The following is a 27133-nucleotide window of genomic DNA, read 5'->3' as shown; positions in this document are numbered from 1 at the left end:
GACTAGATGTGCCAAGGTTTCAAGGTGTGTGTTGAGTAATGGAAGGTGCATTTCTCCAGAGCGCATATCTGGGAACCGGAAATGATGAACTTATAAACCTCACTGCCCGGAAACGCCATGTGGCTGCTGCAGGACACAATTCAGATTTTGCCGGGAAATTCAACATCACAGCAACCGCCCAAATTTTATTTAAAAAGTGGGCTTTTGATAGAGTTGCCGCCATTTCGGAATTTAGATAGAGAGTAAAAATATACATTTTAATGCCAATAGAATCAAAGAATAACAGGGTGCATGATACTGAATCTGACGGCAAACGTAATCCAAGCCGTTTACCGCTCTGTCGCCCATCAATCATCTGGTAGCTTAATGGAGCATGCACTTACCGTTCATGCCACATGACATGGGATTGATTCTCGGCAACGTCAGTTCCCGAATATGCTTATCACTGTAAATGTTAAGCTTAATAAGGAAATAGGTATATGTTATGTTTAAACTAGCCAAAATCAAAAGCTGGATGATGGAGAGGTTATGGCAAGGAAAAAAAAGAATCACTGAATATTAAAAGTATAAAAATGAATAAATATCCCCTGTTCTGTACGTCATGTTCCAAGTTATAGTGTTCTCTCCCTCTTTAAGCCCATATACCATTTCCAAAGATGACAGAAAACATAAAACAACCTGCATTATCATACAATACCACCATTTTGGCAGAATAGATACACACAGTACAATACAAATATAATTTATTATATGTGTTATGTGTGTAATAAATAATTTTTTCAAACATGTATTGGGATTCATAGTCATTTACAAAAGCTGTAACAGACGCACAATGTCAATGATGTGGTTCAATTACGGCAGTTTGAAATTACACATTTGGCCAGCAGATAGAGGAAGCTTCGCAAAACTCTCAAACCAATATGCAATATGCCAATATAACCAATGCCTCATGAAGTTTCATCTGACCATCACTATTGACCAGTCATCGACTGAAGATGACTATAGTCGATTAATCGGATTATGAAGCCGTGTTGTGGAGGTAGGACTGTGGGATGTTGTTCAGGGAGACTTGGTGGAACACCTCATCCACACAGACACTTCAATCAAAGATCGAGACCGGATCACAGATCTTTTCTCTTTTGTCACATTCTGACCATTAGCAGACAATTAATTAATTTGCTTTAATGAAATGTGTTTTAAACATTATGCTTTTTTAAATAGCTCAACACAAAAAGAGCAAACATAATAAAATGACTGCTGTGTGTTGGTGTCCTGCCAGATTTTGTATTTTGTTGAAATCCAGAATTTCTATTCCTGCTTTAGGAGCACTTGCGTTCAGTGGAGGAGCTACACTTCCATGTTTAGATACTAGGCTCATGCATAAATAACACAAAATGTTGATTGTTATGATCATGATTTGATTGTCAAATATGTTTGCACATGTATTCAACATAAAAACACTTAACTCCAACAATGCAGTGTTTTATTCTTAGTATTGCACAAAATAAAACCCGGCTCCACAAACTCATTTATTTTTCCAATCCGGAAAATATGTGCTGGGGTTCCCTGGAGGCAACTAAGGCAATTAAGTTAAAAAAAATGAGCAAAAGAGGATGGAGTAAAAAAAAGACAGATTTTTTTTTTTTCAAAAAGTATCAAATTGTGAATGAAAGTGAAGCAACAACTTTACATTAACATTACTAAGTACAGTACAAGGAACCAAGCTGATTATCACTAGAAGTCCCAGCATTTTTCTGTCTACCTAGAAGACCCAGAGAGGGGTCATTTGGCCCGACGCTTTTCCCGAATACACTAATCACTCATTTTGTTATGGTAATGAGGCTGTTAGGGGCAGTTTGTCTAGGTAGACAGAAAAATTATACATGTGGGAAATGCCGAAAGGAGCAATGGCAGTGCCAGGATTGTGAGTGACTGCTCAAATGTATGTCAGTCACGTTTACATGGACATGGTTTTTCATTCTTTGTAAATATGCTTTTTTCTTTGTAAATTTTTTTTTTTAAACTATTTTTGGCACACAAAAATAACAATTGCTTCTGCAACAACCCTCCACACCAAAACTGGGAAAACAGTTGCTTTTTCATTCTTTGTAAATATGTTTTGTTTTGTATTTTTTTTAACAATAAATGTCAGAGTGTTGATCCCTTCATTCTGTTGATCCTTGCAAAAACACACACAACCTACCTCAGAACTAAAGCTTGAGCTGTAAGGTCCCCTCCCCCACACAGGCTCAAGTGGCCCCCTGCCGTGTGCCACTAACAGCCACATTTTCATAACAAAAGGAGTGTCCACAGGGGGGACTAGGGGTCAAATGACCCTCTTGTGTGTTTTCTAGGTAAAAATGTCAATTGACCCTTCTCTGGGACTCCCGCGTGTTATGCAGGTTAAGCTATTGCAAATTAAAATTTAAAACTAACTTAATCTTGTACAGTAGGCTTTTTTACCTGGAGCAGACGTAAAAAGATGTCGCTGTTATCGTCACCAAATAGTAACGCCATTTCTTCCACTGTGTTGTTGGCTGCAGCCGAGTCGCTAAAGGTGCCAAATGTAGGAGTTGCAGCCGTACATCCAATTTGGCTGCACTCCTCAGCCATGATCACGAGATCACAATCTTGTGTTTAACCAAGTGCTTCCTCAGATTAGAAGTATTCCCGCCACTTGCCTTGATTTTGGCATCACAAATATTGCAGCGAGCAGAATCTGCATCGCATTTGGAAAAGACGAGCCACACTTTAGAGCGTTTTCTTTTTGGCATGGTTGGGTTATTGTCCTGAAACATTGATGGGTAGAAAGATTACTAAAAGCATTTCCGCTTCGAAATCGCCTGTTTTCCTCTCAAGTGGTAGCAAGTACTCGCCACTCGCAAGTTCAAATTCAAACAGACACGACGTCACGCGCAACCCAGGAACCAAAACATGGCACTGCTGGATCTTACGTGAATCAGTGCCTTGTAGTAGCGGCTGGTTTCGGTCGGTGCCAAAAAGTACCGGATCCGGTGCCCATCCCTAGTGACAAAGCATGACTGTAATGTAAGACATTTTTATTTTGTTAATGTAGTTAAACCGGATGAATAGCGTAGCACTTTTATTTTGAAGCCAGAAAAGTGCGTTTTGAGAAAGTGCGTTGACATGTTTTAATGTTGGATCGACTGTTTGGAATAAAAAAAAGTCTCCTTTCGACTTCCTGCGGATTGTCTTTCATTTCTGTTGAGCTTTTATGTCATCTTACTTACTAAATCAGTCACAGTAACAATCTAAATGTTGTCACTGCTAAAACGTGTTCTTTCTTGTTGGGAAAACAACTTGCAATGGCTTTGAACCTGATATTTCCATAAGGCAGACTTTCCTTTGTCCATTTCTGCTAGCTTGTGGCTCATCAGTAACAAGTGAATTTCAGCCAAGTTCCCCCCTGTACGGCCCAGCCCTAATATTTATATATATATAAATATATACATAAATGTGAATGCTCATCATTAATGTATGTGTAGTATTTTCATCATACATTAGCATTAAGCTAGATTGAAATGTGGAGCCTTTGGAAACACTTTCTATCGAATGCAACATTACCAGAGGCAAACCACTATTGATACGCCTATTTGTTTGAAGGTACTTGAAGGGATGAATTTTAAGTGAATCGGTACCCACACAACGGAATTCGATTGGTACATTATCTATAAAAGTACGGAATTCATTACCCATTGTAACTGAATGCTTGTTTGTTATAAGTATGACACTGACGCATCAGCAGTTTCCCCACTGCTTTGATGTGATCATTACTTTGTGGGAACGTCACGTTTTCTAGTAAAAAGACAAGAAAAAAAATAAAGTTTGTTGGTTCTTTTAGAAGAATTAAAAAAAAAATATTTTCTCCCTGAGGCCATCAGCGAACTTCAAAAAGAAGCTCCTAAGTCAGTTGAGGGATTTACCAGAAAATCTTTTTGTGCTGCAAAGCTTTGGTTTGGTGTATATTTGTTAGACAAAATATGCTAGCAGTGATGTTCAAACTGCCTTGAAATTTTATGTGTTATTTTATTTGTAGTGCATGGTGAAAACTAGATCTATACAGGGGGCAATGCAGCCTCTTAGGAAGCAGCTATGTGTGTTTGATGAGGGATGAGAGAAAAAAGCTCCCCCAACACACACCCACAGACACACACACACACACATACGCATGACAAAAGCATTGATATTTTTTGTTTGGGGTCTGAAGGTTAAGCAGACTGTGTGTACACGTGTCAAGAAAATAACATTGATTTTTGCTACATTTTGACCCTGACATTATAACTATTTTTTGTCATACACAAACATCAAGACACATGCAAACACACATACATTAATAATGCAACTGAGTAGAAACATTTTGGGTCTGATCTACTAAGGGTTTGTTTGTATTAAAACGTGCAAACTTTATAGCTCGTACGCAGAGGATTGTGTTTCTTAAATGAGCAAAATAGAGCTCGCAATCCATTTAGCCTGTCTTTCTTGATGTACTGTATATTCAGAATATATGATGATTCAGAACGCCCACAATACTGGGAGTAGAAGATGCAAAAATTATTATTTAGTGTTGGGAATGGGATTTATCAAGACAAACTGTTCTGCGGTTGCTGTTGCTTCACTATTTGAAATGTGTGTGCAAACTGTCACAGTTACGCACAAATGGCAGTGAGAAAGGAGGCACTTGGGCTGAGACGACAAAGAGATAATTAACATTTTGTCTGTGTGCGTGTCAACATATTTGTCAACAACTGCTTTTCATGACGGTATAAAAAATGACGTAGACGATGCTGCCGTTGACTGTTCGCCCGCTTCTCTGCCTCTCTGCAAAATCCATTCAAACCTGACACTTTTTATAATTTTATGCCCATGATAAACTACACTTTAGGGTGGTAGTTTATGGAACTTCAATTGATGTGACGATTGCAGCACTTATCTGTCATAATTCCAGAGCTGGCAGTGTCCGAGCGGCCTTTTCCAAGTGCCTTTTTTTGGGAAAATCACATTCGGTCGCACTGGTACAGAGTCACCTCCGTGCTAAACCGGGTTTCGGCGTATGGACTACTATCACAGTGAAAGCTGTGGATTATCCTCGCCTGTATTGCTACCATCAATCACTGCTCACCGGGGCCGTGGCTAACGGCTAGCTCTGGCGGGTCTCCACCCATCATGAGGACTGAGAGCTTGATGCAGATCCAGGGATTCCTCTCTAACAGAGCTCCACTGCAACAGGATTTACCATCCAGACCCCACTATATCCACAGGCCAATTTGTGCTTCCCAAACACGTCGAATGCGACTCCATCGCTTACCTCTGGTCTGCAGAGCGTCTCGTCGCACAGCATCTGCGTCATCAGAGCAATGTCACCCCAGGTACTGATAGTCCCTGGCGAAACAGAAACCATGGAGTGGTTTATATTGGCCTTCGCCCACTAAACAAACTGGATTCAAAAATATACCTCTCACTGCAACAACAAAATATTCAGTATCTATCTAACAAATCCGGATTTATTCATGACCATATATTACAAACATAAATAAGATATTCTGTGCCTCTCTGAGACCTGGCAACAGCCAGATGTTTACTCAGTCCTCAACGAGGCCTGCCTTTCTGGGTATTCCTACCTGGATAAGGCCCAATCAACTACCTTAGCTCCATCCTGGACATTCATGCCCCACAAAAAAACGACTATCATCTTCACCCGCTCAAATCCCAGGTACGCGGATCAGCTCAGGGTCATGAAAAGGTCGGGCCGTGCCCTGGAGCGTGCCAGCAAAACATCTAGCTTGACAATGCATAGGTTGGCCTTCCGGGAACATCAGCATTCATACGCAAAAGCGCTTTCAAAAACCAACCATAACCCAGGCAATTATAAAAAAACTATTTGTCAATATAAACCATCTCCTTAAATCACAATTATCCTCATATCAAATGTTTACAACAATAAACTGCAACCTTTTCACATACTATTTTACATCCAAAATTGACTGCTCATCTCTCACACCTCTGCATAGCTTCATCCTTGACATCCCAACAACACCCGTTAAACATCTTCCACACTTCACACCCGCAACCAGTTTTGTATTTGTTATCAGTTGTACACACAGTCTTAGGCCCTGTCTACATTGAGCCAAATAACTCCTTAAATGAATAACTATTTAGCCTAAACCTCGTGTCAGCCATGTAGCACTACTCATTTCTGCAGCAGTCTATCGTTATAACAGTCACCAATGTGGTTACCTAGCACTTTATATTCACGGGAGGAAATAAACAAACCACCATTACTTCTTTTGGTCCAGGAACTCACTGAGCCGTTTATTCTGCGCATGCTCACAACATACCATTTCAGTGCACGCAGGCACATGACGTCACTGCGTAAGATATTCAACATGGCTTTGCTATTTATATTATTAAATGCGCTTAACACTCCCACTCAAAGACATGTTTATAGCTCTCTATAATGGCAAAACAAAAACCAATAATACATAACTCCAAAATAAAACATTTTAGCATACTGGCAGTGTTAAAACTTCAAACTTATTTACATCTGCCAATTCACATCACTCTCCAAACAAATACCCCTTGAACTTCTCAAATGTTGCCTTTGTCACTGGCTTGGTAAAGACATCAGCTACCATGTTTGCAGTAGGGCAGTATTCTATAGAAATGTTCCCTTCTGTTTGTGCAGACCGTATAAAGTGGTACTTTATATCTACGTGTTTGCTCCTCTGTCTGCATACTGGGTTCTTAGATAAAGCTATTGCCCCTTGGTTGTCCTCATATATCTTGACTGGTAGATGCTGGTGACTACTATCTATTCCTTTAAGTAGTTGCACAAGGTACATACTCTCTTGAGTAGTGGCTGCTAGTGCCATATACTCAGCTTCACAAGTGGACAGTGCCACCGTTGGCTGTTTCCTGCTTTTCCACGATATAACTGGACCATTTTCAGTCAAGCTGAAACAGTATCCAGTTGTGCTCCTCCTATCATTTTTATCAGCTGCCCAATCAGCATCACTATATCCCTCAAGCTGAAGGCTTTTCTCACATTTCTGGAAGTGTAATTTTTGATCTATAGTACCCTTTAAGTACCTTAGTAGGTGCTTTGCTGTAGTCCAATGCTGCTGCGTTGGTTCTGCTAGGTGTTGTGATAGTTTACTAACAACCCAGCTCAAGTCAGGTCTAGTACATGTCATAATGTAGATCAAACTACCTACTATTTCTCTATATCCAGTTGAATCGATAACTTCACCCTCATTGTCAAAGTTTAACTTTTGCTCACATGGGGTGGATCTTGGCTTGCAGTCTGACATTCCAAATTTTGCTAACATCTTCTCTATGTGTTTCTTTTGAGTCATTTTGATCTCTCCTTCACTCTGTTTGAAATCAATACCCAGAAAGTGTTTAAGTGGACCCATATCTTTCATCTTAAACCTTCTCTTCAACATTTCCTTTACATCACTGAGTAAGGTGTTGCTACTCGCCGCTATGATTAGGTCATCCACCCATACCAACAGAATCACTTTCCCATTCTCAGATTCTCTGCTATAGACACAATGATCAGCATCATTTTGGACAAAACCATTCTCTGTAAGATGATCATGCAGTAACATGTTCCAGATACGCCCGGACTGTTTTAAACCATACAATGACTTATTGAGTTTACACACTAAGTGTTCTCCTGTTTTTGACTTGACCTCAAAACCTTCCGGTTGTTCCATATATACCTCACAGTCTATTGGAGCATGTAGGTAAGCAGTCTTTACATCCATTTGGTGCAGGGTAAGGTCCTCCTGTACAGCCACCTGCATCAATGCTCGGACAGACGTCATGTTGGCTGTCGGTGAAAAAGTCTCTTTATAGTCAATCCCTTCCACTTGACCATAACCCTTTGCGACATATCTTGCTTTACAAGTCTCTAATCCATCTGGGCTCTCTTTCACTGTATATACCCAGCGACCTCCCACTGCTTGTTTGCCTCTTGGCAGTGCGGTCAGAGTGAAAGTTTCATTCTCTGTCAAAGAGTTCATCTCCTCTTTCATTGCGTCAACCCACATTTTTGACTTCTTAGAGTCCATAGCTTCTGTAAATGTTTTAGGTACATCATATGCCACTCTGTAGAAATAATCTACATTTTCACTATCGTCAATATTACACTCAGCTTTACACTGGTACTCTTTTAAGTATTCTGGAGCCTTTTTCTCTCTTATAGGATACCTCCTTTCTCCCTGTTCTCTCTGAGTACTACCTGTCTGGGGTAGCTTTGCCTCAGCAGTCTCCTCAACACTAGACTCTTTACTCTCATTAGGCTGTCCCTGACCCTGCTTGACTACCTTTGGCCGTGCATCTTCATAATTCTCAATCTCACTCCCCATATCACAATATGTCTGAGTCTGGCTATCTGCACTACCTTTGGTGATGAATTTTACCAGCCTATGTTTTAGGACTTTTCCAGTGTCAGGATAAAAAGAAGCTGGATTCTAGATGCGAAAAAGGAGTATTTGTAGGCTATGACAAGTATAGCCCAGCATATCTGTAGCACTACTCATTTCTGCAGCAGTCTATCGTTATAACAGTCACCAATGTGGTTACCTAGCACTTTATATTCACGGGAGGAAATAAACAAACCACCATTACTTCTTTTGGTCCAGGAACTCACTGAGCCGTTTATTCTGCTTATACACGTAGCATTCGGAACCAAATATCTCCATGTTAGATAAGTTAGGTGTTTTTCCTGTGAAAACACAATAAGGTGTCTGCTCTAGACGCTTACTGTAACACCTGTTGCGGATTTGAGCTGCTGTCTGTACAGCATATGTCCATAATTGCTTTGGGAGGTTACTCTCCAATAGCATGCATCGTGCCATTTCAAATAAGGTTCTCCAACCTCTTTCGGCGGTTCCATTCTGATGAGGTGAGTAGGGTGCACTCGTCTCGTGCCTTACCCCGTTACTCCTCAGTAAAGACTGGAACTCCTGCCCGGTAAACTCTGTACCGTTATCAGACCTTATGCACTTTATCTTTCCATATGGAGCTACATCTGCTATGAATTTCTCTGTAGCTTTTGATGTGTCACTCTTCGCTTTGATAAAGTATGGAAAAATCATCCCGCTGTAATCATCAGTAAATGCTATTGCATATCTGTATCCATCTTTATCTGTTGGCTCTATAGGACCGCATAAGTCTGTGTGTACTAGTTCTAGTACAGCTGTAGCTTTAGCGTCTGCCTGTCTGTTTCTACTTTGGGTAAACTTTCCCTGTGTACATATTTCACAGTTTTGATTGGACTTGTCATGTTTCCCTTTAATCGACATCCCTTCAACTACCTTTTCTAATCTTGCAATATCATCAAAATTACAATGACCAAGTATCTTATGCCATGTTTGAATGTCATGACACCCGTACACTTCATCAACATGATCTTCTACTGTGATAAGGTAATACAGCCTACCATACACATCCATTTTGAACTTGGTACCATCCTTGTGGACCAGCCAGTTATCACCGTCCTTGAAGCGTAGCTCCGCTCCGTTGGCTGTCGCTGATTTCACTGAAAAAATGTTTTGTGGAAATGATGGGATGTAAAGTGCTTGTTTGAGCCTTGTTTTGACTCGTCGTCCCTCGCTGTCCAGCAAGTAGACTTCGGCGTCTCCCCTCATCTTCGCCATCCCGCTCACCTTGGTTCCATCGGCAAGCTCAATCATGTGGTCCTCAGGCCTGAAGCTCTTGTCGACTGTCTTGAACTTTCTGGCGTCGTTGATCAGGTGGGTCGTGGCGCCACAGTCGACCATGAGACCCTTCTTGCTTCTTATTTGTGGAGGACAGTCACTCAATTTGAAGAAACAGAAAGATGTAGGTTCTGCCTCCCCATCAGCTTTCTTTATATGGTCACGGCCTCGTCCTCGACCGCGTCCCCTTCCTCGATGTGGTGTATCCCATTTTCGATACTCTCTTCTCGTCTGGGATTCGTCAGGGCATGTCCTGGCCATGTGTCCCTTTTTCCCACATGTGTAACACTCGACATCAGCTAGATCCATTTTCTTTCCTCTTCCTCTTCCATGTAATCTTGCTGCCCCGCTAGCCTTCATCACATTGTCTTCTTCTGCATTCACGTCGTTCTTCCCATATTTTTCTGTACTCTCATAACTTCGCAGTTTCGTTTTAAACTCGCCAAACGTTACAGTGTCATTTGTTTGGGTAATGTGCACGACGAATGGCTTATATGAGTCAGGTAGCCCCTTTACTACCATGGCTATCTGAAGCCCATCACTTATCTGTTCGTCTGCTCTTCTTAATGACGTGAAAATAGTCTCTGCTCTAATAATATAGTCCGTGACAGTTTCATTACTAGCCTTATGGAGCGAGGAAAGTTCACAATACAAACTCACAACACGAGGTTTGTCTTTTCCCGCGTAATGCTCGCGAAGAATCTCCAGTGCTGCTCTTCCATCACGTTTCGCGTCCCTCATTATCAACGACAAACTCTTATTGTCTAGACACTGCACTAGCTCCGCATATGCCTCACCGTTCTTTGCCTCATCTTCCGCGAGAGCTTCTTCGTCTTCCTCATCTATGTGCGGGTATTCCAGGATAACTCCTCCGAGACCACGTAACTCCATGTGTGCGAGGAACCTCGTTTCCCAGAGTTCATAATTTTTCTCGTCACCGTCGAATAAAAGTCTAAACCATCTTTGGCCTGAATGACTGGGCCCATAACCTGTAGCACTACTCATTTCTGCAGCAGTCTATCGTTATAACAGTCACCAATGTGGTTACCTAGCACTTTATATTCACGGGAGGAAATAAACAAACCACCATTACTTCTTTTGGTCCAGGAACTCACTGAGCCGTTTATTCTGCGCATGCTCACAACATACCATTTCAGTGCACGGAGGCACATGACGTCACTGCGTAAGATATTCAACATGGCTTTGCTATTTATATTATTAAATGCGCTTAACAAGCCACACTAACCCATCGTTTAAGGTTTCCCTACTTGGATATTTTTTTACATGGGTAAGTGCGGCGTCTATTTCTTGAATCTCCAGCTCTTAGCTCTGTATGGACTCATTGCTCGTTTATAAACGGAGTTCGGAGAGGAAGGGACGTCAGAGAGAACGCGCCACAGCCAGATTCATAATAACCGGTTTCCACTCGTTGGTAACCACTAGTAAGATGGAGGAGATTCATCCAGACATGCCCATGTTTCTCCTTCTTCTACATGTTCAGGCGATTGTAGAAATCACACATGAATACCTTAAGAGAAGGAAACGCGCGATTGCAGCTATTTCGGATAGCAAAAAATCTCAGACTGCAACATAGCAATGTTGAGCGACGGTTTTGGATAAGGCCTTGAAGAACGGCAGCCTGCTGGGATATGTTTTTCAACGAGTGTGTTGTGCCAGAGGAATGGCAAGAGAACTTTCGAATGTCCTGGTCAGCTGTGATTTTACTTAGCGCGAAAAACTTTGTCCATTGGTCGAAGGTGAGACAACGAGAATGTGTGCTTTCGCAGATGTGATAAAAAAGGTAGCGTGTGCTTTGTATTACCTGGCCGACGAGAGAAGACTACGGAAATCAACGAATGCATTTGGACTGGCAAAGCAGACTGTATCAGTTATTGTCTGCAATGTATGTCGAGCAATTACTCAACGTCTAGTTTTGTACTCCATAACTACAGTGAAGCCTTGAAGTGATTGCGGCCGTTGAGTACGACCGCTAATTTCTGCCTCCAAGCACAGGCAGGATTGCAAGAATGGACAATGAAGGTGAAGGCAAAAGAGTGAGGAATGTCCTGACCAGATATCTAGATCCTTAGATTGATTGTTGTAAAATGTTCTTTATCACATTGTTTACTTTCACACGTCCATTAAAGAATTGATTCATGTATGATGGCTCTGGTGTGATTCACTACAATAGGACTAGTCTAACAGCTGCTGATGGTGAGGCAAGCAAGGCAAGGTTTACTATTAAAAGAAATGTGCCAATGGGCTACATTTAAATACTTCACATACCAGACGGGTAAGGATACACTTCCAGGTCAGACTGGAAGGTAATATGTACGTAATGTGCGTCTGCCATTTTCTAGGTTGTGTTGCGCCGGCGGACGGGGGGGTAGGGGGTCTTAAACAATGGCACTGTGTGTGTGTGTGTGGACACGGATAAGGTTAGGTGGGTTTGAACTCCACAACCCTGAGATCGGTAGATTGTGAGTTCGAACCCCGGCCGAGTCATACCAAAGACTATAAAAATGGGACCCATTACCTCCCTGCTTGGCACTCAGCATCAAGGGTTGGAATTGGGGGTTAAATCACCAAATGATTCTCGGGCGCGGCAACTGCTGCTGCTCACTACTCCCCTGTGGGGATGGGTCAAATGCAGAGGATAATTTTACCTCACCTACTGTGTGTGACAATCATTGGCACTTTAACTTTAACTTTATATCCTGTATAACCTTAGCCGGCCTAGTGTAGAAGCAGCCTTAGTAGATCACCCTCAATACACTCACTAATAGTACACAGCTTTTTTAAAAACTTTGCACACACTATTTAGCACTTTTTATTTGGATCTTAATAAATAAGGCCCATAGTGTGTTCTGTCAATCTTCCTTGGAGTGTATTATGTCCTCTGTGGTGGACATTTGGTTTCTGGATTGACAAAAGAAACATACAAACAACAAATAACCAGTGCAGAAGACACGGCTTTTCAAGACAAAACTGTTACTCAACAAAATACTGACTGTATCTCCTCTCTGTGTTCAGCCTCTGCTCCTCGGCTGCGATTGATGCGAGGCCAGTCTCTGGTGGAAGGAGACAAGCTGTCCTTGAAGTGTGAGGCGTCAGGGAATCTGAGCCCCTCCTTCCGCTGGTACAAGGATGGACATGAGCTTCAAGGGGGAAAAGACCTCAGAATAAAAACCAACAAGTAAGTCTGCCAAACCTGCTGCTGGTGATGTATTGATATTTTTCATGGCTCCACACCCCTGCTCTCATGAATCACAATCTTAAAACAAGAAAAGTCAGTAGAGCGCAGAACTCAGCCACGGCCAAACAAAGATGCCATATAGTGGGAGATTACTCCTTCCTCTCTTAGTGGCGCATCAATGTAACAGACTGGCCCCTGATAATGTTATATATCTGAATTATTTTTCATATATAAAAATATATAACTCATATGGACCTGGGTAAAATTTTTGGCATCGCATAAGCATATTGTAGTACAATAATATTAAGTTACTGTACATTGTGATTGGATTAATTTCTATCCAAATATGATTGATACATGAATGCAATTGTTGCGTCCGACCAGTCTTCCTCTAAGGGAATAAAACACACTGGTCAATCCCAAGTTCTTTCGGAAGTTTTACTAAAGCTTGAAGAGACCAGCCCTAACAATGCGGTAATGGCAGCATCAAGAAGCGGTCTAAAAATCAAACGGAAAGAGTCAGCTTATTTCGTACGATAACAGTCCCTGCCGCCCAGAAAGAAATACAGCCTTTTTGTTCTAAACCGATAAAGCCTCCTTCACAAAAAGGGAGTACATTATACTCCCAGCAGACATTGCAGGCCTTCAAGGTGAAACACAGAGTTCACTAACGAGCATAAGGAAAAAACACAAAGGGTACATATGGGACGATATTAGCTGCTTTAAACATGACTATGAATTAAGAAAGAACACTTAAACATATATGCACTCTCCACATTACATATGGACAAACGCACAGCAGAGTAAGTTGTGAACCAACATTTATATATTTTCTGTCATGTCTCTGTTGTGTTGTGTTTTGTTATGTTGGCAAAGATGATCGAAGCTCAATATACAGTTGATTGGTAAAGCTCCTTCATATGGTAGTCCATTTTACTCATTGTGTGCTAAGTGCTAGTGATGGGATCGGCAGTTCTTTTGACTGTAATGAATCACTAGAATCAGTTCCTTAAAATGATTCGTTCAAAAAATTAGAATCAGTGACTGACACAGCGCCACACTGTGGCCGCAGTTCAGTACGTGAACCGAATCACTTCTGCAGCAGCAGTACAGTTTAATTGCAAATCAGCATTATTATAATGATGATGATAGCTACTAAACAACATCAACAACAACGGTTGCAGTAGAATTGATAATAATAATAATAATAATAATAATAATAATAATAATATGAATCAGAATTGATCCCCAAGGAGAAATTTATTTTTGTTACAATAACTGTGTAAATAATAGCCTATGTATGTGTACATACATTAGTTATTATTTTTATTTTAAATCTTCTCAAAACAGCCTGCCCTACACTTTACCCCCCACCCCCGCAGAGCAGAGAGCGAGAGCGTTGTCGTTCACTGAGTGATTCATGTCGTTAATCCGCGGTGAACGAATCGTTCGCTCAGTCCCTCCCCCCGCCCTCTCATTGGCTGCGTCGTTCGCCGACGTCGAGGGTTCAGTGAGTCACAGAATGCGCCAGTTCCACTCATACCGGCGGCGGAGCTCAACTGAACTGAGAAAGGAACGAATCAGTTCATGAAGTGATTCGGTTCAGTACGTTCACTCAAAAGATCCGTTCTTTCGAACGAATCGTTCGCGAACGACACAACACTACTAAGTGCAGTAACATACTGAAAAAAAAGTTAAGCATAGAATACTCTTTGAACACGTTTACCTTTGAGGATGGATGGGAGTTTGATGCATGGGACGCTAAGGGGCTTTGACCTTTTGTTAAGGCTAGTCCTTGTTTTCAAAGAAACAAAAACATGCATGCTTGGAAGTTTAGGAAAACGGAGTGAAAGTGATGTTTTTTTTATAGTCTTTTTTTAACATTTAGGAACATGTGCATGTGACAGTCAAATTGCATTTTGGTCTAACTAGAAATGTATCTCCCTTTCTTTTGTTTTTCCTGAAGAAAAAACTCCAAGGTGCTGATCAGTCGAGTGCGTGTGGAAGACTCTGGAAACTACACTTGTGTGGCTGAAAACTCAGTCGGACAGGAAAACGTCACAAGTATTATCAGCGTGCAGATCTGTGAGCACTTCTCTGGCTATGTATTTGCTATACATATATTATACAGCAGTGTTTCTTAACCGTATCTGTTTTCTCAGCTGTGGTCCGTGTGTACCGCAGTTCTTTAAGAAATATATATTATTATTTGTTATTTTTTTAGTTAGAATTTGTTTGTTTTTTTAGCTCTGCACAATTGTATATACATTTCTTTTTTTATTATTTCCATCCATCCATCCATCCATATACTACGGATTATCCCTCTCAGGGTTGCAGGGGGGCTGGAGTCTATCACAGCTGCACTCGGGAGGAAGGCAGGGTACACCCTGGACACCTAGTTTGTTGTATAAGTCCCTTCTTTTGCAGTATATTTTAATGTAATTATTTAAAAAGAATTATGCTGACCTAAGCCTTGAAAATAATATTTTAATATGAGGTTTCATATCATTTGTAAACTGTAAGTAGGTTGGATATAATTATTGAATACGATTAAAACCAGGTGTAAGATTAGTAGTTACAGTGTCAAAAAGTTGGGCCCTGAGGTCAAAAAGGTTAAGAACTCTTCATATATTGTATACCGTAAAAGTAAAGTATGGCAACATAACATTATGTAGAAGATTATGAAACATTTGTCCACCATTAATTAGGTATGCACACTATGGACAATATGAATGAGTTTAATTTGACCGGCAATTTTATTCTATTACCCTCTTATGATTATGGATGTTTATAACACATTCTTATAGTCGCGTCCTGGAGGATACACGAAGGCATGCTAGCAGTCACAGCTCTTGAAGATAAAACGGGGAGGATCAATACGAATAGACAGTAAAGATACCATGTTTAGTATAAGTTAATGGGCGATACTACAGTGACTAAACTGATTATTTTTTATTACCACACATTAGTTTTTGTCGTTTTTGTTATTAACATTTACAAACAAGTGCCTGGACACAAGAGGCCTTTAAGTGGAAAAACCAAAGGATTCAAATCCGAGCCAATTGTAGTTTTTGCATATGTTTAGTTATGTTGCACTATTGACTTTATTTTTCTCAAAATAATGTATGTAATAAAAAGGAATGAGCAGTAATTTAAATAGTCAATGTATATTGTTAGACAATGATTACAAAATTGGATTATTCAATTGTCTTCAACAATTGAAGCATCATATCAGCAGTGTTGGGTTAGCTACTGAAAACCATTAACTTGTTACAGTTACTAGTTACTTTATTTCAAAATTAACTCAGTTACTAACGCAGTTACTTACACCAAAAAGTAATGTGTTACTGTTTAAAGTAACTACTTAGTTACTTCTTTTTTTCTTCTTTTTTTTTTAATGCTCCCATTAATGCCCTTTTAGCCTTCATTTCAGTACTGTTATTGCACTGGAGAATAATACAATCTGTTGATCAACTTGACATGCATTAGCATCACAACAACACATAAAGACAAAGATATGTTTCAAATGGCCAATTTATTTCAGGCCAGAACAAATTGACAAAACTATTTTAAATAGCTGCAACATAACATACACAAGTAAAAAACAGCATAATAACAACATGTCACAACATAGCTGTAAACCTGGCTTCACCCAAGGAAGGCACACATGACATACACAAAGCCTAACCAGGCATTTTTTTCTCTTAAGGAATTGTGAAATAAAATCATGTCTTCAAGAGATCAACACTGTACTGAAGCCCGGAACACTCTACACATTTCCCCAGTTTTAGTTTAGAGATAATATAAGATTGACCTGGCCCACTAGGATCCCTCTTTATGTATGTGAACTTTATAGTCTATACATTTAGAGTGATGTGATAATCAAACACTCTAGAAGTCTAGAATGAAAGAACAACAGTATATAAGAGAATTCACAGAGTGTGTGTACCTTCAGGGCTGAATGATGAGCAGAGGCAGAGTTTGGAGTGTTTTCTTTAGCTCGCTTTCCATGTTTATGCCCTCACTGTCCAGGTACTTGGAAAATGTTTCCGTGCCATTTGCCGTTTGACGTATCATGCTAATTAGCTGCCTGAAAGCGGGTGACTCCACTGTAGAAATAGCGTGTATGTCTTCTACCACATACGCTGCAATGGTTCTATCAATGTTGTCCTGGCTAGCAGGCCCTCCATTAAAATCCTTAGGTGGAGGTGGATGTGAAGTGGCATCGGAGTCTGTGTCTCTCTTTACTAGCTTCGTCGAAGCATGTTGCTTTTGTAGCTGTTTCAGCAGATTTCAATTGCTGTTTTGGGCATTAGATAGGATCTTTGATCCAAGACACAACTTACATTTAACTAAAATTGTATTTTCTATGTGCTCGACAAAAGAAAAGTAGTGAGAATATCTCCATGTTAAGAAACACAACTTCGGCTCCGCCATGATGTCTTGTTAGTAAACACAGACACGCCCCCTCCACCACAAACACACACACACACACACACACGCACACAGCGCTCCTCTTCTCTTCTCCCCCTTGTGACACAGGAAGATTCAGAAGGACGACACTGCAGCTCTCCAATAAAACACACTCATATCTTCTGTTTCTAGCCGATACTACATAAAAAATAACGTGAAATAACGCAGTAACGCATCATGTAGTAACAGTAACTGAGTTACTGAATATAAAAGTAGACTACTAGCTACCGCCGAAAATAACGGCGTTACAGTAATGCGTTACTTTGTAACGTGTTAGTTCCAACACTGGATATCAGTATTGGTATATGGCCAAGTGGGAAAAAAAATGCTTATTACATTTTAACAGAAGTGTCGATAGAAACATGTTACAACAAAAAGTTACCAGATTTTAACAGTACATTTGCAAATAGATTAACAATAGTTTTGACCAAATCTGCAGTACTGTATGTTACTGCATACGTCAGCAGCTAAATTGCTAACCCGTTTTGAATCGATTCTATTATCATTTACATACCAAATATTATGATGTGATAAATATAATTTTAGCAAGAGGCTGCAATATATTTCGCAATATAGATTTGAGGTCATATCACTCATCGGGTATGAGGTATCAAGAGTGATTTGTTGGAAATTAAAATGTATTAAAGATATAATAATTTCTCCTTTTAATCAATTTATTAATCCATTTGAGTTGACATACTTGATTGGCCCATTCAGAGCTCTGACCTAGACCCCGTCAAAAGTCCAGTATATCAGCGACCTCACCAATGTTCTTGGTGATGAATAGACAGACACACATGCTCACAGAAGTGTGGACAGATGTGTTACACATAGTAGCTGCAGAGGGAAGACAAACCTTTTCTAGATTCCACTTTTGTCCATATTGTGTGAACATGTGACAAATGTCATTCATATTATGGATGCATTTTGTAATGCGTAACTATTTACAGCAAAGGTCTCTTGACAATATCAATCAATCAATCAACCAATGTTTATTTATATAGCCCTAAATCACAAATGTCTCAAAGGGCTGCACAAGCCACAACGACATCATCGGTACAGAGCCCACATAAGGGCAAGGAAAAACTCACCCCAGTAGGACGTCGATGTGAATGACTATGAGAAACCTTGGAGAGGACCGCATATGTGGGTAACCCCCACTCTTAGGGGAGACCGAAAGCAATGGATGTCGAGTGGGTCTGACATAGTATTGTGAAAGTCTAGTCCATAGTGGATCTAACATATTAGTGAAAGTCCAGTCCATAGTGGGGCTAGCAGGAAACCATCCCGAGCGGAGACGGGTCAGCAGCGCAGAGATGTCCCCAACCGATGCACAGGCGAGCGGTCCACCCTTGGTCCCGACTCTGGACAGCCAGCACTTCATCCATGGTCACCGGACCTGTGTGTCTCCCTCTCCACAAGGGGATGGGGGCAAAGGAGAAAAGAAAAGAAACGACAGATCAACTGGTCTAAAAATGGGGTCTATTTAAAAGCTAGAGTATACAAATTAGTTTTAAGATGGTACTTAAACGCTTCTACTGAGGTAGCATCTCTAACTGTTACTGGGAGGGCATTCCATAGTACTGGAGCCTGAATAGAAAACACTCTAGCGCCCGCAGACTTTTTTTGGGCTCTGGGATTTACTAATAAGCCAGAGTTCTTATACAAACAATGATGGCAGTTTATTAGCAAAAAACAGCATTTAATTGATAATACCATATATTTCATGTATGTCTCTCTCAGTAACCACCACCACGTTGTCTCTGGGTGTGAGTCATGTGAGGCACTGCAACGACACGGAAAAGGCCTACTGCATCAACGGTGGAGACTGTTACTTCATACATGGTATAAACCAGCTTTCTTGCAAGTAAGTTGAATTCACTCATTTGTTGTCCATTGCCGCCATCATGTGCAGTCCCTCCCTTAATCTCTCCCGTCGCTTATCTCTTTGTCTGCGGCCTCAGACTTGCTTTGTGTCAGCTGTCCTTTCTGTCCTCAATCCACTGGTAGAATATGGCGTCACATTAGTACCAAAAATCCAAGCGCGTAAAAACTGTTATCGCGCGCTGATTCTCCACTTCGTGCGTGCGCGCGACACCCTTTTGCGCGCGCGTGGTGCCTTTCTGCGCGCGCGCTGTCTCGGTCTGTGCGCTGTCATGTTTCATTTTGGTACTTTGGGGCATGCTTAGACCGCCCCTTCTTTCTGATTGGCTTTGAGCAATCCGAAGTATAGCAGGGCGGGTCATCGTCAATATGTATCAAGATTTACGGAGGAAGAAGTGGATAAAAAAATGTTGGCTGAAAAAGAGGTAAGTTTTTGAACTGGTTTGGAGTGATTGTAAGGGTACTATTACTAAAAATAATAATAATACATTTTTATTTATAAAACACTTTTCATACATTTAAAATGCAGCTCAAAATGCTTTACATAGTTAAAAACAAAATGAGAAATAACACCCACACTCCATGAAGACAGTCAAACGTGTACATAAAAATAAACAAACAACAACAACAACAACAATAATAATAACAACACAATGACAATAGCCAATCACAGGAACCCTCTGGACGTGGAGATCCAGAGGGCTCTTTGAGGAAACACTAGATGATCAAATAAATGGATTAAAAATAATTAAAATACACATCAGGTAAAAGTCCAAAAATAATACGAAATAAGACAATATATAATCAAACATAAAAATAAACTACAATATGAAAAACTTTAAAATAAAATAAAATACAATAAAAACTGAAATATAAATATAATAAGACCATATAAAAATAGGCTAAGATATGATAAAACATAAAAAAAGCTAAGATATGATAAAACATAAAAATAACTAATACTAATAGAATAATCCTGCACATTGGGCCTAATATTTGTGTAGTAAAGTGGTTTTTGAATTCGAGCAATGTAATCTGAAAGATGTTGAAAATATCAACAATTAATGTTAATATTTTTGAAACAATATACTTCTCATAACATAAGTATCTGTGTGCATGAGAGAGTGTAAAGAAAAGCATTGCTATAGTTTCACTTCATCTGCCTTTTTTACAACCTACTTGAAGTTGTATTTTTTTTTTAAATTTTTTTTTTTCAAAGCCAATCAGAAAGAAGGGGCGGTCTAAGCATGCCCGCCCCCAAAGTACCAAAATGAAACATGACAGTGCACAGACCGAGACAGCGCGCGCGCAGAAAGGCACAGCGCACGCGCAGAAAGGCACCGCGCGCATGCAAGAAGGTGCCGCGCGCGCGCACGAAGTGGAGAATCAGCGCGTGATAACAGTTTTTACGCGCTTGGATTTTTGGTACTAATGTGACGCCATAGTAGAATCCTCCACATGAAGCTCTGCAGCAAGCTTATTTCGCGGATTATATTGCAACCACAGATATTCATAATATACCTGTGTAATGCACGTATATATTGTTAGTATTTTAATGCCAGTGGTTAAAAGGAGGACGGATGCACTCTCTGTTCCCTGAATGGAATGATTTTATACATCTACACATTTACACAGACCCCAGAGCCGAACCAAACTGTTGGAAGTTACAAGTTTTAGGTTGTGTTGTAAAATTGATCCGCTAAGTTACTCACAGAACTCTTGGGGGTTCTCGAAATGGAATAAAATGGAATTACTATATTGTCATTGCCCAAGTACAACAACATTTCATTTTCAGCACAGACCCGTTCAAGAGCAGACACACATACATACGCGACAACCACATATACACATGTTACGACACATAAACCACAAGACTTGTAACAGGAGGTGAAGATGGGCCGGGGACTTTGTTGGCGAAGCTGCAGCCCTTCTGGCGCTGCTCCAGCCATCCGCCCAACCCAAGGAGTTAAGCGGTGACAAAGGCGTGGGGTTGGGGTATGTGTGCATATGTGCAGTCCTTGGTCCATGGTGTGTTTGTGTTGTCTGTAGTTACTCACAGAACTCTTGGGGGTTCCTCGGACCATACTTTGAGTAATACCACTTCGGGGTATTTGTGTTGTAATGTAATTATATTGACTAAGATTGAATCTACTTTGTCCTATTTTTTGTATCGTATGTTTGGACCAGTATACAGTTGCAGCTTAAACTTTATGGAATTAATTTCTAAATCAAAAACACCATACTGCCAGTATCCATATAGTTTGCCTTTGACTCAGTTGTACACAGCTGTGACTAATAAATGGGATCTATATGCTTCTTGTGCATAATTTGTCAATGTCTCATTCAGTGAAGTGAAGTGAAGTGAATTACATTTATATAGCGCTTTTTCTCAAGTGACTCAAAGCGCTTTACATTGTGAAACCCAATATCTAAGTTACATTTAAACCAGTGTGGGTGGCACTGGGAGCAGGTGGGTAAAGTGTCTTGCCCAAGGACACAACGGCAGTGACTAGGATGGCGGAAGCGGGGATCGAACCTGCAACCCTCAAGTTGCTGGCACGGCCGCTCTACCAACCGAGCTATACCGTCCCGTTCAGGGCAAGCAAGTGACGTAGTGAATATATGACAATACTTTACTTTGCACACAAATAAACAGCATATTTTGTTAATGATTTAATATAGAAAAAAACAATATTGTATGAATTAGGCGATAGAAGGAAACAGAGTCTAATCCATCCCAGGTTGCATACAAAGTGGATTTATTTCCACAATAGTAATACAAAATACACATGCCCAATCCACTTAGATACAAAACAAGAGCTGCGTCAGAAAATAATCTTATATTAGTGTGGAGTCTTGATTACAGTGCCAGAGAGGTTTTCATTTCTGCATGTTTATTATTGTGGTACATCAGCTGTAGCATCATCTTTATAGATGTTTCTTGTTGTGTTATTTACGTATAAGTTAGGCGGAACCTCTGAGTATGTACTGTATGTATTACTGTAAAGCTTGTGGATGTCAAAAGTGTTGCAATGTATTGAACTATCTAAGTTAAATTAGAGCCGGGACATTTGGGTTCTAATAGCAGCAACATCATATCTAGTATTTAAAACAAAAAGTGGCAATATAGCACAACCATTGGCGTAGTGAACACACTTTCTGTACCTGTCCTTTATGTCCCCCACACTTTTCTGACCTGTAATTTCGATTTGGGTTTTGTTCATTTTTCTAAGTTAACACTCAATATTTCTGAGTCACCATGATGCGCATCATGGCGTGTGAGCTACAGCGCAGCATGTCTTTCCATCAGCATGCAGGGAGCAAGTAGTCTCGGCTAAACAGCCAGCCCGGGGACATGACTCTGCAGACAAGACACGCTTGAGAACCCCAAAAAAGCTTTTAAAATGTAAAGGAATAAGTGACAGGGCGCTTTATGTGAAATTTAACAATACACTTTTTACCTCCTCTTATGCTCCAACAATATTAAGACAATATAAGAGCCAATTTCACCATCATCTTGTAGTATGCTGTGGCGGTGTAGGTTTGCTCCTCAGCCAGGTTCATTTCAGACCGAAAATTGAGGAAGGAGGTCAGCAAAAGTTTATTGCATTGTTAATTTTACTAATAATGGATTACATGTTATATTCGTTGCTGAGCACAAAAATAAATTTTACTACTTGTAAATACATGATAAAATTAATCTTGCTCTTTAACAATCGACCCCCACTAACTTTTGAAATGAAGGCTACGCCCTTGAATATAACTCAAAGGAGTAAGCAGGTTTTTTGAATTAAAAAAATAAAAATAACACTGGATTTTTCTCCGAACTTATAGTCCATCATTTTAATTTTAATTTTCGAGTACAATGCATTAGCGTCATGCATTGTTTTCCTATAAGAAATGTTTTTTTTATAAATCTAATGAATCCCTTCTAGTCATTCAAAAATATTAACATAAAACACATTTTATGTCGATTAATTAGTTTATATTTATTCAGAAAACTATGTGAAATACATATAAATTAGACTTAGACTTAGACTTCCTTTTTATTGTCATTCAAATTTGAACTTTACAGTACAGATAAGAACAAAATTTCATTTCATTAGCTCATGGTAGTGCAGGATAAAAAAGCAATGAGGTGTATATATAAATAAATAAATAGGTTACTGTACAGATAAATATATTGCACTTTTTCACATGCGTCCACGTTTATGGATGTATGTTATATTGTCTTTTTTATTCCAGCGAGTTAATCCATTTTGGGGGGAGTTGAGGGGATTTTTATGATGCGTTCAAGAGTCTTACGGCCTGAGGGAAGAAGCTGTTACAGAACCTGGAGGTTCTGCTTCGGAGGCTGCAGAACCTCTTTCTAGAGTCCAGCAGTGAAAATAGTCCTTGGTGGGGGTGGGAGGAGTCTTTGCAGATTTTCTGAGCCCTGGTCAGGCAGCGGCTTTTTGCAATCTCCTGGATAGGAGGAAGAGGAGTCCTGATGATCTTTTCCGCCGTCCTCACCACTCTCTGGAGAGACTTCCAGTCTGAGGCACTGTAGGCTCCAGTCCAGACAGAGATGCTGTTGGTCAGCAGGCTCTCTATAGTGCCTCTGTAGAATGCGGTGAGAATGGGGGGAGGGAGCTGTGCTCTTTTCATCCGACGCAAAAAGTGCATGCGCTGCTGAGCTCTTTTTACAAGACCTCTGGTGTGTAGGGACCAGGTTATATTGTCAGTTATCTGCACCCCCAGGAACTTGGTGCTGCTTACCATCACCACCGCTGTGCCGTTGATGTAGAGTGGAGCGTGGCTGGACTGGTGCATCCTGAAGTCAACAATGATCTCCTTGGTCTTGTCGACATTCAGGACCAGGTTGTTGGTTCTGCACCAGTCAACCAGATGTTTCACTTCTTCCCTGTAGTCCATGTCGTTGTTGTCACGGATGAGGCCCACTACTGTCGTGTCGTTCGCATACTTCACAATGTGGTTAGTAGTGGACCTGGCGCAGCAGTCATGGGTCATCAACGTGAACAGCAGCGGACTCAGGACGCAGCCTTGGGGGGAGCCGGTGCTCAGGGAGATGGCACTGGAGGTGTTGGTGCCCACTCTCACAGATTGGGGTCTGTCTCTGAGGAAGTCAAGCAGCCAGTTGCATAGGGGGGTACTGGATCCAAGGGGGGCCAGTTTGCTCACCAAGTGCTGCGGGATGATGGTGTTGAATACTGAGCTGAAGTCCAGAAACAACATCCGCACGTGTGTGTCCTTTCCTTCCAGATGTTCTAAGCTCAGGTGGAGTGCAGAGGAGATGGTGTCCTCTGTGGAGCGGTTAGGGCGATAAGCAAACTGGTATGGGTCGAATGTGGGGGGAAGTCTGGAGACAATATATTCCTTTACCAGCCTCTCGAAGCACTTCATTAGGATGGGGGTGAGTGCAACGGGGCGATAATCATTGAGGGAGGAGATTGTGGGTTTTTAGGCACTGGAATGATTGTGGCCGTCTTAAAACATGATGGTACCACAGCCTGGGTCAGCGAGATGTTGAAGATGTCTGTGAGAACCCCCGCCAGCTGGTCTGCACATCCCTTAAGCACCTTGCCTGAAATGTCATCAGGTCCCGGTGCTTTCCGGGGGTTCACTCTTCTCAGGGTTTTCCCGACCTCCGCTATGTCCAGGCTGAGCGGCTGCTCAACAGGGAGAGGGATGGATTTTCTTGCCGGAGTGGTGTTAAGTGCCTCAAACCTCGCAAAGTAGTTGTTAAGGTCATCTAGGAAGCTGATACTGTTGTCACAGGGACGGGGGGCAGCTTTATAGTCCGTGATGACCTGTATGCCCTGCCACATTCGTCTAGTGTTTTTGGGGTTGTCGAAGAAGTCCTGCACTTTCTGACTGTGAGCATGCTTTGCAACCTTAATGGCACGGTTCAGGTTAGCTCTGGCTGATTTTAATGCCACCATGTCGCCAGACTTAAAGTCTTGTTCCAAGCCTTCAGCATTGCACGTACCTCACTGTTCATCCAGGGTTTCTCGTTGGCCCGTGTGGGGATGTTCTTGATCACACTGACATCCTCCATGCACTTCTGAATGTATGCGGACACAGACTCTGCATACTCCTCCACACATGTGTGATGATTATCGGTGGCGGCTGCCTTGAACTTGTCCCAGTCTGTGGTTTCGAAGCAGTCTTGTAATGCTTCCATTGCTCCCACTGGCCAGGTCCTCACCTGCTTCACTGTAGCTTTCTTCCTGATCAGCAGGGGCTTGTATGCAGGAATTAGCATCACAGATAGATGGTCTGAAGAGCCGAGGTGGGGGCGTGGTGCAGCTTTATACGCATGTTTAATATTGCTGAACACTAAGTCCAATTTGCTTCCACTCCTGGTTGCAAAATTCACATATTGATGGAAATGAGGGAACACAGTTTTCCTGTTAGCTTGATTAAAATCCCCTGTCACGATGACAACTCCCTCTGGATGTGTATATTGCAGTTCATTGATGGAGCAGTACAAAGCATTCAAAGCTTCTTTGGTGTTAGCACTGGGAGGAATGTACACTGCTGTGAAGATCATAGTACTGAATTCCCGGGGTAAATAAAATGGCCTGCATTTTATAGTTAATATTTCTACATCGGGAGAGCAGTGACATGAGACTATCTTCCCATTATTGCACCAGTTGTTGTTGATGTATATACAAACACCACCGCCTCGGGATTTACCGGTGAGAGTGCAGCTACTGTCCGACCGAAACATAGTTAGCCCCTCGATGCTAACTGCCTCGTCCGGAACGATTGGTTTCAACCACGTTTCTGTGAGAAATATGGCGCAGCAGTCTCTCATCTCGCGTCTTGCATGCAAATCCAGCTTCAGGTAGTCCATTTTGTTCTCCAGGGAGCGGACATTTGAAAGAAGGATGGAAGGAAGCGGCGTTCTGTGAGGATTAGCCTTTAGCTTTGTTGTTAGCCCCGCTCGGCATCCCCACTTCTTCTTCCGATCACACCGCTTACGTGTCCTCCATCGACGGTCCCCGCTGGTACTTGACTCTGCTGCTTCACAGGCCGCTGGATGTAGCCGGCGTAGAATTCCGATTTTAGCGAGGAGGTCCAACGTATACGCATCTTTCAGTCCAAAACGGCCCAATTTCTCCACATCCAAAATTGTCTGGCGGTCATACGTTACCACGGAGTGTCCACGCTGGAAGCCAGCCATGAAATTTACAGAATTTATCAGTATATTTGCCAAAATGTTCTATTTGTACCATGAGCATCTGAAGCTGCAGCCCGGCAGGGCGCCGCCATCTCTTGCAAAAAAAAAAGCTAAATAAATGATGAATAGAAAATACAAATGAACATTTAACATCAATTTTACATTTATTGAAGTTGTTATGTTATTGGCAAAATTGGCATTGAGCGAGGGGTGGAAGGGACCAGGGAAGTTTGCCAAACATGTACAAATACAGTACAAGCTGCGATAAAGCCATATTTTCGAGAGTAATCACAAATACGCTGTTATACACACATGGACACCCATTTACACCACGAGTGGGATAAGTTGTTTGGATTGGATCATATGAACTAAAGCTGTTGTTAACTCACTTGTAAATGAAATTTCTGGTCATTGACCATCGATTGCGTCTTCGTACATAAGAGGGCGACAAAATCCTTCCAATAATAAGAAGTTAATTCACAGCAGACTAAATTTAAGCAGAAACACACAGCCGGCCTATCTTCTTGTTAAATTTGTGATGATTCGTGAAGATTTTGGTGGGCCGCACTTGGCCCGGGGGCCGTAGTTTGGAAACCCTTGCTGTTGAGTTTACTTTAAAAAATAGGTAAGTACTAGTACGTCATACATTAC

General features: G+C 41.2%; 1 protein-coding gene across 2 annotated transcripts in view; it reads left to right on the top strand.

Moving 5' to 3' along the window:
* LOC133648896 (pro-neuregulin-2, membrane-bound isoform-like) overlaps positions 1–27133 on the top strand; it is a 133077-nt gene that overhangs the window by 52887 nt on the left and 53057 nt on the right. For both annotated transcript variants that reach the window (XM_062045417.1, XM_062045416.1), the window contains exons 2-4: positions 12777–12939; positions 14906–15024; positions 19156–19279. In XM_062045417.1, the coding sequence (XP_061901401.1) occupies positions 12777–12939; positions 14906–15024; positions 19156–19279 (406 nt within the window). The remainder of the gene's footprint in view (positions 1–12776; positions 12940–14905; positions 15025–19155; positions 19280–27133) is intronic.

The sequence above is a fragment of the Entelurus aequoreus genome, linkage group LG04, assembly GCF_033978785.1.
Source record: "Entelurus aequoreus isolate RoL-2023_Sb linkage group LG04, RoL_Eaeq_v1.1, whole genome shotgun sequence".
Lineage (NCBI taxonomy): Eukaryota > Metazoa > Chordata > Actinopteri > Syngnathiformes > Syngnathidae > Entelurus > Entelurus aequoreus.
This window is presented reverse-complemented; position numbering and strand designations above follow the sequence as displayed.